The sequence below is a fragment of the Drosophila gunungcola genome, unplaced genomic scaffold (assembly GCF_025200985.1).
Source record: "Drosophila gunungcola strain Sukarami unplaced genomic scaffold, Dgunungcola_SK_2 000084F, whole genome shotgun sequence".
In the NCBI taxonomy this organism is placed as follows: Eukaryota; Metazoa; Arthropoda; class Insecta; order Diptera; family Drosophilidae; genus Drosophila; species Drosophila gunungcola.
Window position 1 is genome coordinate 352,849 of NW_026453246.1, and position 21,601 is coordinate 374,449.

The following is a 21,601-nucleotide window of genomic DNA, read 5'->3' on the forward strand; positions in this document are numbered from 1 at the left end:
TATATCGGTGGGAATATAAAAAGCGTACAGTTTGTCTCGAGGACAAAATGCTCCATCATTAAAAATCTAGTTGTCTCCCTGGCTGAGCGATAAACGGTACAATCGGATCAGCTGATTTGCGGACATGCGCACTCCTGTCACCTAACGGTACTCCATGCGCACTCCGCCGTAAATGGAGAAAGTGCTTTCCTTTCGCGTCACACAGCATTTGTCGCATCCAACGGCAAGTGCAGCGCATATTTCCCCGGAAAAAAAACGAAAAAAGCGGTGGAAAAACAGCAGGAAAAACCACAAGTGGTGGCTGCTTTACCGTTACCAAGCATTATGGCCATATTCGAGTGTAAAAATGGTAATTCCCGATGAGTAATCACAGTGAAAAGTGCTTGATGGAGCTGCAAAAATTGCTTAGCATATGGATTTCATTGAAAATGAACCGTTGCAATGCCTGCTGCATTGTTCGCGTGTATTTGTGTGTGTGAGTGTGAAAGTGGGAAAAGTTTTTCAAGGAAAACGGATACACACTGTTTGAACTTTTCGAAGGTGCACAATTGCAATGTGTGTGCAGAAAGTTTTTTGAAAAGTGCAAAAGTGACGTGACGCGAAAACACGACATGTACAAGCTCGCAAAGTTTATGGCATGTGTGCGTGTGCGTGTGTGAATACATATGGCGGCAACATAACACATACGCCTACAAAACATCCTTCTTTTACAGTTACTATATTTTTATATTCTTTGTTTGTATTGATTTTATTGCCATTTTTTAGGCGCTAATTGAGTTGACGTTGCTATTAGCTATGATGGCCTGAAGCAGCAACAACAAAACACCCACACCAGCAAATAGGACTTTTGGCCAACATACGCACACACTCGTAAACGAAGAGAGTGTTAGAAAGTGAGCGGCAATAATGGAGGACCTCTTTTTACTGGTTATCAAGGAGTCAACGGGAACTAAACACAATGCACTGCGACAAACGGCGCAAATCGCTTACGGTAAGTTACCCATTTTTTGACATAAGTGTGAATTTCATTTACCGTTAGCAAGGCGAAAGAGAGAGTGAGCAGGGAGAGCAGCGCCATTTCCTTACTTCTCCTTTCTTTGTTGGTTTCATTGTGACCTGACCAAACGTTTGTTGTTTACCGTTAGTTGCTACTTCCTTTGTGCAAATACCCTTCGATTTTTCAGTTCTGCATTTCAGCAATGTTGAACTCACAATGAAAGGTTAAATAATAAATTTCAAGATTTGAAAGTTAAATTTTTTATTCTATGCTTAAATATTGTTTAAAGTTTCAAATGTTTTACACAACTACTAAAATACATATACATATATGTATATTATAATTAATACAACGCTTAAAAGCTGCATGTTTTTTGCAGGGCAGTGCAACTCCCACACAAGTGAATACTTTCATTGTTTCCTTTCGATTTTCCGACTCTTCAGCTGGCTTTTGTGTTTTCCAGCGTTGGCGTTGCAGGAAAGTGGGCAACGATTTACGGTCGGGAAAGTGTGGGAACTCCCCCATATCCGTGCGCCTTATCTGGACTGATTTTACTGCTTGCATTAGTTACATACATACATACATACTTGTGCGCCCATGGCGATAACCGTTAATCGCGTCGACTTACCACTAATTCCGGCCATAGTTTTTTGCACTCAAAGGGAACAGCACAAAAATAACAATGTAATACCCTTATTATGGAATAATTTTATGAAAAAGTTAAAAAACAAAATAGCAATAGACGTAAATTAAACACAATACAAACTAATTGATGTTCAAATTTTGTTCTCCCTCTCAGATAAACTGTACCGCCAGCATGGAATCCACCGGGATCCGTCGCACGAGCTGCGCTCCGTTTGCTTTACCGCCCTGCAGATGGCGCTGGACACGAAGCGGCCCAAGTTCATCACGATGGGACTCAACGGGCTCCATGTAAGTGCACCGTCCGGAAACGGCGATTATCGGGAGGAGGGGTAATGGTAATGGTGGACAACAATGGCCAGAACAACCACTGACACACATTTTCCGGCCGGAACTTCCGGCGCACAAAGCGGATTTATCATTTCGTGTGCACACACTGGCAAAAGGACATGGGATATGGGATATGGAACATGGGACATGGCATATGGCAGATGGCCGATGTGGGACATAGGGGCCCTTTGTGGGCAATGGGCGGAATGGCCTAATTGCTGGGAGTCCTTGGGGTCGGAAGTGACTTTTGTTTATGACTGCCTAACAATATGGTAATCAATAATTCCGGATTTGCTCCTGCACTTTGCTGTTCGGCCTTTTGCTCTGTCTGTCTGCTCTGTGCATTTATATACCATCGCCTACTACTCACCCTCTTCTTTTATTCAAGTTTCATCCTTGATTTTGCAATTTATGTTAACGACCCTGATCTCCTTTAGTTTATTATTAATTTGGTTTGTTTGTTAGTTATTTATTTATAGATTCTCCCTCCTTTAACTTTGTTGTAAAGTTCAAAATTTTTATTTTTATTAAAATCTTTTTTGGGTTTAAATTCATTGAGTCCCAAACTCCTGCCTTTTAATCTCTTCATTTATTCCTACTTGTACTTAATTCTTTGTCCGCCTTCCGTTTTCCCCAACTCTTTCTTGAATACATTTTATATCCCCTTCCAATTCTGTCTTTGTACTCTCTTCCATATCTTTTATCTCAGCTGGAAAATCACGTTTTAACTCATAATTTTTTGCTAACTGATTGTCATAAATTTATCTTAATGTTTTTGTACTTTCTTAATCCTTGCTATTTCTTTTTACTCTTATCTATTTTATTTAAGCTTTTTTAACTTCTCTTCTTGTCTACTACCCTTAGATATTCTTGTAATTTCCTTTGCCATTTTTTATTTCCAACTGCAAGTCCTTAAGTGTGCTCAGTTTTCCAGATATTTTCTTGAATTATCTTTCATGTTAGGTATCCTTCCGTTGTCTTAAGTTTAATACCCAATATGGGTATTATATATCCCATCTCTGCTAATCCTGATAATCCTGTTTTGCCTCCCAACAGCGCGTCATCAAGGACGAACGCTTTTACATCGGCCTTGAGCCGGAGGACGACTCCGTGTGGCTGCCATCGCAGTTGCTGAGGGCTACCAACGGCATCCTGCCGTCGACGAGCAGCGAGGACACGGTGGTCAATGTGCTGCGGCTCTTCCTGGCGATGGCCTGCTCCCCCGCCTGCACTCTCAACGGCCGCCTGCTCATCGAGATCCTGTCCAGGTGCGGCGAGTGCTGGGAGATGGGCTCGCGGGCCACCAAGGCGGCGTCCTTGGCCGCCGCCTCCCAATGCCTGCGCACCTTCTGCGCCTTCCTGATCGAGGAGGCCGAGGAGGTGAAGAAGACGGCGCCCGCCGGTCTGATGACCCAGACGCAGGCATCCGCCGTCTATAACGAGGTCATCCCGGTGATGCAGTGGCTCTGCAGCCGACTGGTCGAGCCCAATGTGAATGCCTCGCCGAACAAGAAGTGCGAGAACCACAGCTCGCTGTACCTCACCGAGTGCATTCTCACTCTGAGCTCAGCCCTGCCCCGGAATGTCCATGCCAATCCGCACTTCACCTCGTTTCTGTGGCAGAAGTTCTGTCCCACTTTGGCGGCCGCCCTGGGCTCACCCGGCAGGATCAACCTGGACAAGAAGTTCACCTACAAGTGAGTGGGAAGTTTTGCAACCGCTTTAAAAGATGTCTTCACTTAGATACCTTTATAAATTGATAGAAACTTCCCTTTAATATTTATTTTATTTGTTTTTCAATAAGAAACAATCAAAACTTATATTATCTATATTTATTATACTATTTCAGGGACGCCCTGCACATGATTGAGAACGAGGCACGTGGCTTCTTCACGGGTCCTGGCTTGGATGGTCCGCAGGCGCGTTGTGTCTACTTGACGGCCATTCAGTTACTTCGGATCGCCGGCGCCCATGGCTCCTTGCGTCCCATGCTGGAGGCCCTATTCCACCGGATGCTCCTACTCCCGGCACCCCAAAATCGCACAGAGCCGCTCCGCTGCGTTAGGGAGATCTTCAAGAGTCCGGAGCGACTGATCGACCTGGCGGTGATCCTATACGTGGACAAAAACACCGCCCAGGGATGCAGCGATGAGATGGCGTTGTTCCGACTGTAAGTGCATGGGTCACAGATATGATATCGAATTTATTACCTTGTGTTAAATTCAAGAGGATGAATGTTATACATCGTTAAAGTTTTCATATAATTTTCTATCATTTTACATTAACAGCTCGAATTTAGCACTTTTCCAAATTCTGTCAAAAAATGTAGATGTAACACTTTATCAAAAATGCGAAAATTTGTCATTAATTAGATTTTTTTTTTTAAATTCGACCGGGGATGAATAGTATAGGTTGCCAGCTGTACAGTCTTATGGCTGTGCGTCTCTTTTTGGCCAAGTTACAAGAAATATACTCTTAAGAAGTTTGTTTCAAGTTTCAAAAAACCCAAAAAAAACACCTTAAAAATCTCTATTTTTATCAATGCCCTATAAATTTATATTCCCTTTAAATATATTCTATTATTTTGCAGCTTGGTGGACGCCATGGAGGAGTGTGCCTATGGAGCCAGCGGCGTGGGCTCGGCAACGGAGGCCAGTCTGCAGGCGAGCGTGGAGTGCATGGTGGCCCTGCTGGACAGCCTGCAGGTGCTGTGCAGCGGCGAACTGACCGAGTCGATGATCAGCGACCAGATCGTGCAGGTGGTCAACGGGCGGCACGACCTGCTCAAGGATGCGGACTACTCGGGGCCGCTGACCTACCAGAGCATGGCCCGCCTGCCGGCGCCGTACCGCGATGCCATCGTGGAGTTCCGCCAGAACGTATTCGAGACCTCGTCGGGATCGGAAAGCGAGGGCGAGCCGGTGCACGAGCAGGACGAGCAGGCCTCCAATGGCTCCGGGGACACGGAGGGGCCCGAGGACGACGACCCCAGCAGCTCCAGCGACGAGACGTCGCGCGTGGAGAACCGCTGGCCGTACTCGCACCTGGAGGCGCCCGTGATGCCCATTCGCACCGACAGCGACAACGATCGGCAGCATGCCCGCGACTTCGCCCGGGCTCTGCGGCAGGATCTGGTGCCCAAGTTGCTGCGGCTGCGCAGCTGCGTGGAGCTGGACGAGGCCATGCAGGAGTTCGCCTCGGCCGTCTGCCAGGAGAACAGCATGAACTTCTCGGACTTCGACTACAACCTGACGGCCATCAATGCGGACGGCATCTACCTGGCCATCTACTCCTCGCTGCTGCTCAGCCTGCAGCTGATGCGGGCCGGCTACTACGAGCAGGTGGCCCAGGGCGTGTCCCACAAGGACATCCTGGTGCCCATGTCGGAGCAGCAGTTCGTGACCTCGGTGCAGAACACCGGCGTCCTCGTCTATCTCTCCTCGCCGTGGCTGTGTGAACTCTACCAGTCGGTGACCGTGTGCAATGTGCTGGAGGCCATGCCGCGCCAGCAGCTGGAGGGGATGGGGCCGCGCTGCGCCTTGGTCGACATGCTGTGTGATGCCGGCGGACTGGGCGCCACCCAGATGCTGTCAGAGTGGCAGCGCCTGCAGACGGCCAATGTGAAGCACAAGGAGGAGGAGCAGCTGCACGACAAGCGCAGGGAGGCGGCAAAGAAGCTGTGCCGCCGCCTGCTCACCTGCTGCTGGGACTCGATGGTCATTGTGTTGAGCTCTGGCCTGGGGGATCTGCAGACCAGTTCCGCCTCCAACAAACTGGTGGCCCTCTCGAAGCGCACTCTTAGGGTGAAGGCCAAGGCGAACAAGTCGAATGGCGAGGCCCTGTATGCCATGTGCCTGGATGGACTGCACTCGGTGAGGGCTTAATCTTTATCTCTATTGTGTTCCGTATATAACTTTCCCTATCCTCAGGCCGCCACGCTGAGCAACAGCTTGAATCTGCAGCACTTGGCCGGCAAGATACTCAATCTGCTGGCCTCCAATGTGTGCCAGACTTCCGGACCCCGCATCTCGGCCAGCCAGGCCATGTCCATGGACGTGGTGCTCACCGGCGGCCTCAACCTGGGCAGCTACAGCGCCGACTGCTGGCCGAGCATCTTCGCCGTGTGCCGGCATGTCAGCCAGCTGGAGCACGAAATCTTCAGCATGCAGAACCCGGCCATTTCGGCCTCGCCGGGCAGCAGTCGCAGGGATTTGGAGACAGGCGAGAAGCTGAGCAACGGCAATGCCCAGGACAAGCTCAATCTCTCCTCCATACCCATCGACGACGACGAGACCTGGTGCGGTGCCCTCGTCCCTGATCTTTTCCCTCCAAATACTCATAAGTTTTTCTCCGCAGCGTGGACGTGTACAGCTTCCTGCAGGCACCGATGCAGAGCCCCAACACGAACATCACCTCCATCCTGAAGGTCTACTCCGGCACCAACGAGACGGTGCTGCTCAGCCAGAGCGACACCTCCAAGGTGCTCTGCGCCCTGTCGCACCAGGCGGAGAACCTCTTCGGGGACGCCGCCGAGCGGCTGAGCCTGCCCTCGCTGTGCCAGTTCCTCAGCACCTGTGCCGCGCCTCCAGGGAGCAGCTCTACAAGAGCCAGGTGGCGCGCAAGGGCAGCCGCATCTGGTGGCCCAGCAAGGGCTGGAAGAAGCTGGACTCGCTGCCCATGTCGCTGCTGCTCCACCGCATCGGCGATGTCACGCTCAAGGTGTTCCGCAGCTCGCGCCCGCTGCTGCACGTGCTCAAGGTCTGGGCCATCACTGGACCCCATCTGATGGACGTGAGTACAGTGCTAAATCATCTGGTCTCATCTCAAAAACTCATTTTCGTTATGGTTTTGTTGTTTGCAAAAGAATTTATTGTTTACTCGGGTGGGTTTTGTTTATTGACCGACTTTTATTTAAGGGACCGTTCTCATTATAATTGGTATAATGAAAACCACTATTTAATAATTGTTTTTTCGATCAAAAAATGTTGCTCAAAGTCGGATTAATTTTTGAAGTGCAGCATTTTTGGTAGACATTTTTTTGTTAGCTTATTTAATTTCAAAATTATTCGACTTTGGGCGACATTTTCTGTCATTTTCTATTATTAAATTGTGATTTTATTTATCAATTTAATATTTTAACTGAAGATGATAATTTTGTATAGTAATTTTATTTTTTACTAACAAAATTCTGTTGGTTTTATCTAAAGTATAGGATTTTTATCCAAAAAAACAGACATTTCTATAGAACTAATATTACAATTTCAAACAGTTATGTTTGATAAAATCGTTATAAAACAGCCAAAGTAAATGTAATAAACAAATATACATATTTTTTGTTTTTTATTCACTGATAACTTAAAAACATTTTTGTGTAATTAATTTGAAGAACTTTAAGAAGAGTACTCTTTGAAACAAAACCTTTTTTCTAAAATTAATCATTGTAATAATCGTTATTTGAGAGTTTTGTTTTAAATCCCAGTAAGATTATTACACTGCCTGCATTACTATACACTTTTTAATTTTCAATTTATAAACATTGTTGTATTTCCAACGTTTTATAAGATCTCTTAAAATAAGTATTTGAAAATAATGATTATTTTTGGACCCTGCTTTTAATGCAAGTTATTGGAATCATAAAACTCAACCATTTAGAGTTCTCCTGGTTTGTGCCAATTTACAATAATTGTAAATTGAGAAATATTACTTTTGTTTTAATTTTTTTATTTGTAAACTTGCCATGTTGTTTTATTTCTTCAACTCGAAATATTCCCCCATCATTTGTGGCCCCTAACTAACTATACAATGTGGTATCTAACCATCCGAAACTTGAAATATTTGCGATTCAAAGGCCGCCTGCCACCGCGACCGGATGATCTCGAAGCGGGCGATCGAGTACATCCACGACATAATCACCGCCCTGCTGGTGGAGCAGTCGGAGCTGCCGTACTTCCACTTCAACGAGGCGCTGCTGAAGCCGTTCGAGAACCTGCTCAGCATGGACACGGACGTGGACGTGCAGGACCAGATCGTGGCCTGCCTGTACGAGGTGGTGGAGGCGCACCGCACGGAGATCCGCTCCGGATGGCGCCCCCTCTTTGGAACGCTGCGCAATGCACGCAGCCGGATGCTGAACATGAGCAACATCATCGACATCTTCCGCGTGTTCCTCGACTCGGACAACACGCTGGTGTTCGCCAACGCTGGACTGGACTGCATCCTGTGCCTGCTCTCCTACCTGGAGATCTCTGGCGGCGGGAACAACAACAATGCCTGCTCGGGAGGTGGTGGCAGTGCAGCCGGAACTGGAACTGGGACTGGTGGTCAGCAGCAGCAGGAGGAGGACAACACCTTTCGGCCCACGGACTTCCTGCACGAAACGCTGCGCTTCCTGGAGCGCTGCTCCAGCATACTGGGCTTCATGCACAGCATGCCCAAGTGCCCCAACTTCCATTCGACGTACAAGATCAAGGGCATCTCGTACACGCACATCATCGACGCCAACATACCCAGTTCGATGGAGAACTTCACGTACTTTGGCAACGACTATCTGCAGACGCGGAACGAGCAGTACATGATCTCCTACCGCTCGCTGCACATCGACAAGGACACCATCGTCAAGATCGATGAGATGGACAAGCCGTCGGGGGTGCTGAAAGTGTGGTTCCTGCTGCTTGACGGCCTGACCAACTCGCTGATCGTCTGCCCCTACTCCCACCAGGCGCCCATCCTGCAGACGATCTTCAAGCTGTTCAAGAACCTGCTGGCCAGTCCGGGCATCGACTTCGGCTTCTACTGCATCAACCACCTGCTCGTGCCCATGATCCAGGACTGGCTGCGCTACATCAACAAAACGGGCTCCTCCTGGCAGCTGGTGGAGAAGAACTTCAAGCACTGCTGCTGCATGACCACCGACCTGGTGGTGGAGTTCATCGAGAAGTCGGTGCCGGAGCAGCGGCGTCTGGGCGCGGGCACCAAGACGCGACTGGCGCAGATAGTCCATCCGGCGGACAACCTGCTCTACTCCAAGCTCAAGTTTGTCACCGAGCGGATTGAGCGGGAGCAGCAGCAGCAGCAGTCTGTCCAGGATCTGGGCTGTGGCTATGGCCAGCAGTACGACAGCAGTTCCAGCTCTGCCAGCGAGGAGCAGCAGAGGAATGGAGGAGGAGGAGTGGGAGGAGGAGGAATAGCTGGAGGTGGATCCAATCTCATAGAGTCACCCACCAAGATCTCGGGTTCGGCCACGCTGGCCCTGAAGCAGCTGCTCCTGGTGCTGATCGAATGTGCGGCGCAGTCGCAGGAGGCCATTGCCAGGATCTCGGTGTCCTGCTTGAAGCACGTCATCCTCTCCACCGGCATGCTCTTCAACGAGTCGCAATGGATGATCGCCTGCTCGGCCATCCATCGGGCCTGCACCGTGACGATTGCCCCACTGCGCCAGCTCTCGTTCGCCTTCCACGAGAAGTCGAACAGCTTCTACGGCGACTGCGCCAACGTGAAGGTGGCTGCGCGGCGGGACAGCAGCCTGGAGGAGCTGGCCCGCATCTATGCCCTGGCGCAGCAGGTCTTCCTCTCGGACAATCAGCGGGAGCCGGGCCAGAGTGCCAGTGGGGCGCCGGGCGGGGCACCCAGTGCCGCGCAGTGCAAGTTGTCCGACGACCGGAGCTACTCCTTTCTGCTCTACCCGCTGAACAACGGCTTCAACTCGAACCTGGACAACTTTGTGATCCGGATACCGTTCAAGAACCTCGTCGTGGGCCTGCTGGCCAACCAGATGCTCCTCCAGCTGGTGGCCAAGCTGCTGCTGTCGCGGCTCAAGTGTGTGCCCCAGGCGGTGTCCACCTGCATCTTTGACAACTATGCCGCCTCGGCGGCCTCGCCCAGCCACGACTACGACCTGGACTTCCGCTCCAAGGAGATACTGCTGCGCTGCGTCAAGCAGTACCTTATGTCTGCCCTGGAGTTCGACTCGCGGCCAGGCCTCAAGTTCCTCATGCAGAAGGTGTCGAACATCGAGTACGCCGCCAATCTGTACAAGCAGATGACCTCCTCGTGGATGATCTACTACATAGCGCTGGTGGACTCGCACCTCAACGACATTGTCGTCTACAATCTGGGCCCGGAGGACCTCAACTTCATCCTGGAGTCCTGCTCCCGATTGAACACCACCACGGTGAAGAAGAAGGAGAACTTTGTGCGGTATCTGTTCTGTCTGCAGGATGCCTGGAATCTGGTCTGTGAGCTCTATCTGAGCAACTCGGCCCTCCACGAGATCGAGAGCGGTTCGGGCAAGCTGCGCCAGAAGCCACCGCAGTTGCAGCACCCGCATCCGCAGAGCAAGCCCATGTGCATCTCCCTGAACGGCAATGGCGATGCCGAGATGACGGATACGGGCTCGGGATCGGGTTCGGGATCAGGGAGCAGCACCTCGCCCAGCAAGTGTGTGCAGCTGCAGGAGGAGGAGAACGTGACCATGACCACGCTGATCAGCGAGTTCCAGCCAAAGTGCAGGAGTAATCCGTTCGACACCAATCGGCAGGCCAAGTCCTCGGAGGCGGAGTCCATATCGCCGGAAATCGAACAGCAGCGGGCCAGCAGCATTTTGAAGGACTCCAACTACAAGCGGGCCGCCCTGGCCCAACTGGTGGTGGCCTCCATGGAGCTGCTCCGTTCGCTGCCCGGTGAGGCCGAGGATAACCTCAAGCTCCTGATGACACCGACCATTCGCGAGGCCTTCCGCCTCGTCCAGCTGCAGGGCAACGAGCTGAAGGTCAACCAGTTTTAGGCCATGCTTGTTGAGTTTTATTTTGATCTGTAGGCGCAGCCCCGGCCCCTACCGAAGGATCCCCTCTCCTCCTCCTTTCAGAAGTCCCCTCCCACTCCCGCTCCTGCTCCCAAATGGCTAACTTACAGCTACGTCTGCATCTCATGCTCTCTCTGTCTCACTCTCTATCTATTTGTCTCTTTCTCTGTCAGTGGAGAGATATTGCTTCAGTGCGACCAACTACATATATAACGCAAATAGTTGTCATGGTTAAGCCTAGAAATGTCTATATAATCATACCTTATTATGCTGTCTAAATAGATATCCTTTAAAAATGCCTGCACTTCATGACTCAAGATAGTTTCAATCGAAAACTTGTTATCAGTATTATCAAAAATGACTAAAACATTTTATGGTGCAGGTATTACAATATAATCAGAGACTTACAAGTTTTAAGTTTTAGAGAATATCAAGATACATTTAAGTGACTTTTTGAAGTGTAAGTTATTTGTCAAATTTTTGTTTTATTAATATAATTGTATTTTTAACATTCGGAAATGTATGCTTGACATGCAAAGTTGGTCACACTGCACGCAGATGCTCCATCTGTCCCTCTCTCGCCCGCAGTCCCCAGCACAGCAGGCAAAACCATTTCAAAGTAAAAGCTCAACATGCCAGCACAAAAAAAGCAAAACTATCGAAAGTACAACAAGAACAATGTTGCAAGGATATCAGTTTTATAGGATGTCATCTTGCGATTAGATGATGAAGATGATAAAGATGACGATGAAGCGTAGACAACGTAGTCCTGTACATTTAATTTAGTCAAGACTTTCTCACACTTAGCCCCTGCACCGCCCCAATCGCCCCGTCTTCCCTCTAGCCCCCAAACCACGCCCCCTCTCCCAGCACTTTTCGACTTCGAATATTGTAAAGATGTATCAGCGAGCACCTGCCCCGCCCTTAAAATCAGTATATTATACATATATATATATATATATATCTATTTATTAATTAAGAGTGTAAACTTATAGCGAATGTTAACTAACACAAAATCAGTGCCGCCCATTAATCCACGATTACCACCATTAAAGATTAGATCACACAAGCATACACATAGAGCCTATACTAAAAAAAAACATGTGTGTCCAGTAGTCCCGCGCTGCCTTTAAAAAATACTTGCATACTTTTGTACCAGTGTGCGTACCTAAAAGAGAAAAAATGTGGAAAATATCGAAAGCAAAATAACCGAAACAAATTCTAGCCACCTTGCTGCACTATCGAAGCTTATTAGCCTATATCTTCACGCCCCCACACACACATACACGTGCATACAACATAATATCAGGGATCAGAAAAGAAAATGGGGAATATGAAAACTCTGGGTTCTCCTGTCTCTGTCCCACCATCGATTTGCCCGCGCTCCCAGCTAATTGCTATAGCGATAACGATAACGATACCAATACCGATACCTACAGTTATATGCCTATATAAAGATCTAAAGAGTTATATATTGTACTTATATGTATTATAGTTGCCACTTGGGTATAAATGTTGTAAATGTCTAACAAAGGAAACATTTTTATATGTGAAAACTATTAGCAACAGCGCTACAAATCTATACTATAAATATAATTATATACACATATACATTTATTTTCGCTTCGTCGTATACAGTATACAGTATATAATATATATAATATATATAGAGAACTATGTACTTGTGTTATTTACTTGCCCATCAACTCTCTCAATCTATCTCTCTCTCTATTGACTTGTAAGTGTAAGTGCGAAGAGTGCAGTTGCAGAGGCCCCGCAGAAAGTGTAGGACGAAAAGATCGCGATCGCGCTAGGCTAGTACTAAAACTCTCAAAGAGTGCATTTGTAACATGATTGAGAATAAACGATTCCACAACGCTTTCGCAACTTTACTAAACAATCGTGAATTGTGTGTGTGTGTGTTTTAATGCGGAATTTCAAATGGAGCGCTCTAAAATTGTGATGGTCCCACTGTAGCTTTTGGAGCTAACAGTAATGAGGCGTTGCCAGATCGTCGGCTTGTGGCGATCATGATCGCTTACGGTAAATATGTGTTTTGGAATAAAAAAAATAGATACTCCTCCTATTTTGAAATTAAAAATCATCATTTAAAGAAAATGATTGCTCTTAACAATTAAGATTTTTGTGCGCTTAAAAAAACACAGCTTATATTGGTTAAGATTTTGGATTTACATGTATACTTGGTAATCTTATTTGAGAAAACAGTTACAATTTTCCTTTTAATTTTAATATAAAAAGAAAAGAAGTCACCAAAAAGCTCTAAAAATTGTGAAGTTTAAAATACTGGTAACCGGTTCGAACGTCTGGCAGCGCCGGCGCAAAAGCGTCGGAAAGCAGTCGGAAAACTGGTTTAATACTACCATTTTTGGTATCTTTCGCTTCTCCGGCTGCGCGGTCACTTTGACGACGGCTCCAATTTATTTGCCGCCTCAATTTGTCGTCGCCACTCGCGAGATTCACGTCGTCAGTGCGGAAAAGCCCGTGTCCCCCGAATAAACAACTCCCATATTTCGTCTTTCGATTTTCCGAAGAAAGGAAATCTATTGCTACCGGCTAAAAAAAATATATATTTTTAACGCGTGTGCTTTTCTATATATATTTGTATTTTTTTTTTGGAGCTACAGAGTGTGTTTCTTCGATTTTGGGGCCAGCAAAAAGTGCTGAAAGTGCTCGTGGGCACACAAAACGCTGCACCTGTCTCACCTGAGCGCTTCAAGCCACAAAAGTGTAAAGTGCAGCGCGACTCTTTGCTTTTGAGCCGATTTTTTTTTGTATTATTGTTATTTCGAGATCCGAGATTCAGCAAGAATTCTGCGAGCGTGTGCGTGTGTTGTTGTTGTTATTGCTGCCGCGCTCTAATTGCCAGGTTTTGTGTGGAGAATTCTTTGGCCGCTTCTTTTTCATCTACTTGGGACGCCCGCACCGCAAATGAGGTAAAAATAATAAATAAACTAAGAAAAGACATGGGCTAGCAGCATGAAAATTGCACCACCATGAAGTACACAGGGAAAAGAAGTTTGCAAATTTGCACGCAAAAAATTGTTCTTAAAAGTTTCAAAGATTTATTCAAAACGAACTACTTTATTTTGTAAATGAACAATTCTTTTTTTAAACCTGTCTAAAACTATTCCTCTTTAAATTATAAACTTATTAAAAAATATTTAAAAACTTGCCTAATAATTGTTACTTCAAAGAATATATAAAATTCCCTTAAATATTCTTTGTTTTTAACAATTCCTTTTAATGTTTATTTGTATATTAGATATACAAGTTTTTGGATTTTTATTGTCTGGATTGCTTTTAATATAAAACATTAAATAATTTTCTCATATTTTTCTGTGTACTCTTCTCAACAATTTGTGTAATTGAATGCCTTGGTTTTTCTGTTATTGTTAGTTTTATATTGTTGTCTTGGTAGCCGTCATCTGTAAACCGCTTAACGGGCGACACAATTTTCAGATATTTATAAATAATGCGTTAATTGTCGCCCGGCCTTCAACTGTTTCATTTGTTAGTGTCACCCATACCCATGTTATGGTTGCTGCTGTGTCTTCGTGTTCGATTTGCTCTAAATACTTTGAGGTTCACGGAGAAGATCTGGAGTAGCGAGAAGAAGAAAGTTCTTACTGCCCGCTTTGGTCACGAATCAATGTCTAGGCCCACTAGTCTGCCAATTTGCATCATAATATAATCTCTTTAGGTATGTTATATATCTCTGTTGATGTCTCAGAAGAACAAATAATATAACCGCTTTAAAACTTTAAGTTAGTTGCTTTTAAATACTAAAATAACTAGTATACTTGTGTTGAGTTGAATCAAATCTTAGTATTTATAATGAAGAACATTATTTTCTAGCGATGATAAATAGGAATCTAGAGCACTTCCACCATTTAAAAATAAAAGGTTTTTGATCTAGTGGGTGATTGATGATGAGTTTTAATTTACTTTATAGTTGAATAGTTGAATAGCTTAAGCTTCTATAAGAAAATAAGTTTCAAAGTTTTTTGAGAAAGAATTGTTCACCAGTAATTATTAAAAAACCATAATGAAATAAATATATTTTCTGTAATTTTATCCAAGTGCTGGTAATCAAGATAAAAGCTTTCAATTTAATAAACAACCTATCATTATGCAGCAATGATTGATGATAAATTATAATCGATAATCTATAGTTCAAATGCTCTTTGAGAAAGAATGGTTCACCAAACGGCTTCCCGTAAAATGGTCTTAATTGCATTTTAACTTCATTTGGAAATGCCTAATATTTAAAATGCAATATTTAAAGAAAAAACCCTACCTAAAACCAAATTATGGTAAAAAGAAAATTTACTCTGGCCCTCGGCTGATAAACGAGAATATCGGAGACCGCCCGTGGAAGCGTTTACGCAGCGGTTTCCTTGAAAATGAGCCAAAGCCTCGTTATGACTGATGGACTGGCTAACTGATTGGGCCGCCTGATTGATCACTGCATCTTGGCTGGGCTGTCCGCTTATGCAATCCCCGCCAGCAATTTGAACACTCGAGCCGCAACCCGGTGAGCACCTGGTCAATGGGCCTGCGGTGGGTTAAAGACACCAGACGAGCAATAACAATACCAGGCACAGGCACACCACACCACACCAGGCCCAGACACTACACACCACACCACACCAGGCACACTTTGGCTCGGACAGAGTGTCCATTTTACAAAGCGGTGACTTTCGAATGAGCACGGCTTGTGGGCCAATCGGTTAATTGCATTTCCTGGACACCTCGTCATCGTGAATACCCATCATCTTCACAGTCCCAACACCTTACCCATACCCATACCCATACCCATACCAATTCGCATTCCCATTCCCATGATGATGGGGCGTTAATGGCGCTTTAATTACCCGGACTGTTTGGCAGGGATCTCGGGATCTAAGATCTCTGGACCCGCATTGCATTGCATAGCATTGCATTGCACATGCAAATTGCCAAATGGAAAATGCCAATTCACGTTGCGCGTATCTCATAGATACACAAAATTGAAATTATAATAAAAAGCAAAGAGCTTAAAAAAAAAAACAGTTGCCGCCGCTGCCTTCGGCTGCCCAGGCTGGCTCTTAAACTCGGTTCGGTTCGGCTCAGCTCCTTTTGTAATTCAAGCCACCGCCAGCACCACCAGCACCACCAGCTGCACCACACACAGAGAAAATCCTTTCGCTTCCGATATCCATCCAATTGTTCACACATTTTAATTTATAACCTTTAGAAGATTATCAAAATTGGGGTAAAATATTATTATACAATAAAAGAGGATAATATCTACATATTAATACCAAAAAATGTAAACATATTTTTTAGCATTAGTAATACCTTGTAACTCTTAGAGATTCAGTTAAATGTGCAATTTGTTGGCAGATAAATTTGCTTTACAGAAAAATAGTGTACTATAATCTCTATTGATAAATACTATAATTGACAAGCTAGTCCTAAATTACTATTTCCTTCTTCTTTTCAATTTTCTATTTACTTGATTATATTCGCTTTTAATTAAAAATTTTGTTAAATCTTGCATACTTGTTTTTAAGTATACAAGTTTTAAGAACACATTTATAAGTAAATGATTCCTTTTAAAAATGTTTAAATTTTATTTCAGAACTCACTTAACATTTATGTTGATATATTTATACCTAGTTCATTATTTACCACATTAACTCATCAAAAAAATAGAATTTTTTTTAAATTTTATAATTCTTCCTTAATGTTTTCGGTGCACTTAACAACTGCCTGGGCAACCAGTTCGCCTCGCCGCCCAGTTAGCCTCAGATGGCATTTTTGCCAGGCGGACTTGGCGGACTTGGCGGACACACAGAAGGACGGACTTTTGGCGGCGACTCTCGGACTGGTTGGGTTTTCCACTCTGCCACTGCCACTGCGACTGCGACTGGCATTTGTGGCATAGGATAAGCCTTTTAGCCAACTTAACCCACTAGCAGCCATTGCTAAATTAGCGAAAAGTAAACGTTTACTTAGTTGTTTGTTTTTTTCTTTGAGTAATTAGGGCATAATGGTTAAGGCGTTGCATTCAGTTATTTTTCATGACTGCAATAGCAATCAATTTTTTTCTAACCGTATTTTGCATAAATTCTTTAACTTATAATTTCTGTTTTTTTATAATTACAAAGACTAAGGGAAAATACTTGAAATGTCAAGAATGGAATAACTTCTTTAAGTAGAAAATTACAATGATAGCAGTGGAAAGAACTAAGCATGAACAATGTGAAGGGTTAATCCCCGGGAGATCTAGGGTATCTCTGGGTATTACAGGCTGTTTGTGGCCATTGCCCTGAGCCGCTCTAGAATTCCCCGCATAGATTTCGGTGCAACTTTCGCTGTGGCGAGTCGATGATGATGATCTGCAGATGGCCGCGCCCATCCAATCCAGTTTGTTCCACCGCCAATCCTCTCCGGCGCCCACTGGAAACAAAAAAAAATAGCCAGAAGTGGCAGCTGGGCCGCCAGCTGTGGCTCCACCCCCATCCCCACATCTCCTGGCCCCCGTCTTCATCTGAATGCGAATGCGAATTCAAATCTGAAGCTGAATCTGAATCTCCTTCGCCTTCGTTGAGTTTTGGCAGCTGTTTCGCGTGGGCAACCTGGACAAAAAGGGATTGGGTAGAGGGGTACACAGGGAAAAAAAATGCATTGCAATATCACAATATCAGCTACCCATTGTCAGCTTAATTTTGTCATATTCATAAGGTAAATAAGCAAAGTCAAATGGGAAATATCGTGGACTCTTTTCAGTTGGTTAGAGATTCATGTTTATTAGGAAATCAAATACAGCTACACAGAGAGAAATATTAATTGTATAAAAATTGTATTAAATAGAAGTAATAGTTTAGCATTTTTCATTGATATACTTTTTTATATTTTCTACCTCCCTATTTGGCATATATTAATGGGATAGTTAGCATTTGCAGCAGATGTAATAAATAATAACCATTACGTGTACAAGCTGTTTTTATGATTATTACCACCTAAATTAATTTGGATACAAGTTTTAAATACATAAATAATATTGACAACTTGACAACAGTGCACTTAAATATTTGAAATGTTTTATAAAATGTTTTTGAGCTTTTAAGTGATTTATAAGGTTTTTATTTAAATTTAAATATTTGAAATGCAAGAGATTATGTCTCGTTTTTCGGTCTATTCCCTATTATTACATTTTAAGTGACCATTTTTTTTTTAATGATGTAAATGTGGAGTAGGAACAGGGCAGCTCGGCACTTCAATTAAAACCAACACCCTCGAAAGCCTCAAAAGCAAACAGACACAATTGCAACCGAAACTGAAAACGGCAAAGGTAAAACATCAATTTATGCAAAACAATTCAATTTTGGCCGCCATCAGCGGTCATTTACCCCATTTTGCAACTCCCTCCTTATTTTTCTGTCTGTTTTTTGTTTTATTAAGCGGCACCCATCATTTCGCTTTAGGGCGCAACGTATATAGCAAACGTACTTGAAACAAAGTTTCGTGTCACGCCTTGAACAAAAAAAGTTGTTCAATCTTTCACACGCTGCAAGTGGGTGGCTGCAATAGCAACAACAAGAGCCACAGCTGCAGCAACAACAACTAGATGCTGCAGCAGGTGTGTGGGAATCTTGGCCAAATAGCAAAAGTTCAATAGCAGCAACGGCAACGCTTGATGATGCGATTGTTGCTGGTTGCCACTGATGATGTTGCTGGTTGTGTTTCGTTTGTGGCGTTTACAGTGTTGCTGCTGCTGTTGCATTTCGCCGCCGCCGAAAAACAGTGGGCTGCAAAAGTAAACACCAGCAATGCTGCCATTTACCCATTGTGCAGCTGGGGCGGGAATGTTGCTGGTGTTGCTGCTGCTGTTGTTGCTGCTGTTGTTGCTGCTGTTGTTGCTGCTGTGACTGCCAATTTCCAGCTGACGCAATCAGGCAAATGAAGAGGCAGGCAGCGATGCCAAGCTCATCTTGCACGCAATCAAACTCTGAATGATTTGAAGCGCAAAATTTAAATTGTTTTGCCAGTCGACGGTTTCACTAAAGTTTGATGTTGCTGATGTTGCTGCTTTGGGCATTGTCCCATTGCCACACACACGAAGCGTTTAAATAGCAGCATCAGCTGCCACATAAAAACCATCAAGTTATGGCCAAATATATTTATTTTCAAATTATTTCCCATATTTTCTATAGCGTAAACAGTTTTTTAGTTTGTGTTTTTGCAACTCTCTAAAAACGTTTATCAAAATATATATAAATTCTGTTGGCTTTTCTTATTAGAAATCTTAACATTATTCTTATATTTAAAAGCTAAAAACTGCAATCTTTATAATTGGAAAAATTTGTAATTATCAACAAACTCATAACATAGCTGACTGAGGACTTAAATTCTAGATTTTTTAGGTTCAAGTTTTTGGAATACTTAGTGTGCAATTAAGTTAAATAAGTTATATTAAACTGTTGTCTTATTGTTTGTTACTCATAATTCCTTTTTGTTTTTGCTAATGAGAAGCTAATATTGCATCTAACATAACTTATTCATTTTTGTATGCTTATAAAGCCAATTAATTGGGAAAGCTGGAGGCTCTGCCCTTCAGCTTGTGTGCTGTGTGTGAAGCAATCCTTGCAGCAATCCCAGATGTTGCATAAGCTGCACTTAATTGGCTGAAGGTGAAAGCCGGCGGCATAGGCACAGCTACAGGCAAAGGCACAGCCACAACCGAAGGCACCTTCCTTTAACCCCCACACATCGTTGTTAATGTTCTGCAATTAAAATGAGCCGGAGTAAAAGTGCACAAGGCGCTTTCTCCAGACAAAGGAGCAGATTCCCAGCCAGCTGGGTCCCAAGTTGCTGCTTGCTGGTTGCCGGTTGTTGGTTGTTGGTTGCTCGTTGCCAGTGGCTTCCTTGCGCACGACACCAACATTTGGTATTTATGGAGCTGCTGAGACGCTGCATCACGATTATGGCCATGGCGCATCCTCCTCGGTGGCATAACCCACGTTTGACATTGCTTGCAAATTTGGCGATAAGCTGCAAGCGCGGTTTTCACCAGAAAAATGCCTGGAAAGAGGATGCCTAGATTATCGACAATTTGTCACGTTGTCAGTCGTGCGTTTGCCTGATTGCAGCGGCGGAAGTAAAAGGCTGGGCGCACAGGTGCGCATCAGCACACCAGCAGCAACATTAGCGACATTAGCAACATGCGACATGCAATATTGCAGATGCAATATGCCACATGCAAGCCATTCAAGCGCACACGTGTGTGTCTGTGTCCAACGGACGACAAATTCGACAGAAATTTCTCTTTTATTTATTGTAATTTCGTTCGCCAGCTGGGCTCCTGCCTATTCAAATGTGAAAAATTATTTGAAAAGCGCTCGCGCTGGAGAAATGCTGCATGCATACGTGCAAATATTTCCATTTGTTGCCTGCGACACGTGAGCAATTAAATCATGCCCAATGAACTCATAATTAAAAGGCGAAAAACAAAAAGCTAGCAGCAACAAAGTTGTGTTTCTCTTGCGTTGCTGCTGCAATCGTCGGATCGAAAGACTTAGGCAACGAACGCGCCACCTCGCCAGCCGTCGAGGTAAATCAGCTTGACGATCCAGCCCGGGAATTCGACATGACAGAAAAGACGCTGATTGAAAGATTAGCCAAGTGAACATTGAGCGCAGCAAGGGAGTAGATTGCCAACCAGAGTTGCCCTTGAATTAAGATAATATATATGGTAAACATAGCATTTGCAGGTGTAAATACCAATTTAGGATTTGTCTACGCTATAGGCAGTGTTATTGTGTCTCCAGATACTTATTTTTTAGAACTTAAATTTTATTTTTTAAATTTTATGTTAAAATACTAAAATATTTTTAATTATTTTTGTTTTTAAATTCGTTGGAGGCGATTAAATTCAATATTTTTTTTTTTTTTTCAAATATTTTAATAAAAAATAGCAAAATTTACTACAACTTAAGGAGAAGTAAATTTTACTGCATATGCAATAAATACATATTTCTACAACTTACAGACTTAATTGCCAGAGTGTATACAAAATATCATAATAAACTGCAACTTTGAGAAAAACCTATTAACCTCAAAATTAATAATTTTTAAACAAATTTAGTTTTATTGTTTATTTTTATCTTTTTTATACCTTTTACCTTAGATCCAAAAAACTAGTACATTTTTAACTGTGACAGTTAACTTTTAATTGCCGTTTAAATTACTTATCCAAACTGTAACCAAAGGATAGATTGTTTGGGATCTTTGGCATCCTACATGTAAATGCTTCAGTGTGAATGGGCTATCAATTAAAGCCTCTAATGGAGAGAAGTGTGCCGAATGGGCCTATAAATCATTCAACAGGCGTTGAGACCCATGTGACATGTAGAACCCGATCGCCCATTGAACCCTAACGACTTTCCCCGCCATCATGACTCAGGGCTAATGGCATCGACATCGACATCGAAATCGTTCGTACTCCACATTTTCGAGTGAAATTCCGGGCTGCAATCAAAGAACACTGAAACACTGAAACAAAAAACCTAAACCGAAGTAAAAGCCGAGGCGTGATTATCAATTTAAAGAGAACCGAACCCGTTGTTAATGCGAGCCCAACGAATCTCGATCTCGATCCGAATGGGAAAACACTTAACGCGCTTGTCACGCACATGTAATGCGAAGAACACCACCGTAATGCTACGTGAGCGGGTACAAAAAAAGGTAGGGTAAAATATATAGTGCATACCATATAAAAAAAAGCATAAAAAAAAGAAAGATCAACTGGATGCTGGACAAGCGGT

General features: G+C 44.2%; 2 protein-coding genes across 5 annotated transcripts in view; both read left to right on the forward strand.

Annotated features, from left to right (window-relative positions):
- Positions 1 to 12,761, forward strand: LOC128264878 (brefeldin A-inhibited guanine nucleotide-exchange protein 3). Its single transcript, XM_053000580.1, is given in 10 exon segments — positions 1 to 349; positions 766 to 991; positions 1,797 to 1,930; positions 3,026 to 3,666; positions 3,819 to 4,139; positions 4,560 to 5,841; positions 5,899 to 6,266; positions 6,326 to 6,534; positions 6,537 to 6,760; positions 7,818 to 12,761. Coding segments are annotated over 9 exon segments (6,198 nt in total). The 5' UTR covers positions 1 to 349; positions 766 to 906; the 3' UTR covers positions 10,752 to 12,761.
- The window catches only part of LOC128264879 (uncharacterized), a 22,046-nt gene continuing 7,066 nt past the window's right edge, over positions 6,622 to 21,601 (forward strand). The window contains exon 1 of one of the 4 annotated variants that reach the window (XM_053000582.1): positions 6,622 to 6,760. The gene's annotated coding sequence lies outside the window, so the exon portion shown is untranslated. Of the gene's footprint in view, positions 6,761 to 13,203; positions 13,724 to 21,380; positions 21,522 to 21,601 lie in introns of those variants that run through there. The other 3 variants (XM_053000584.1, XM_053000581.1, XM_053000583.1) reach the window with 3 other exon arrangements.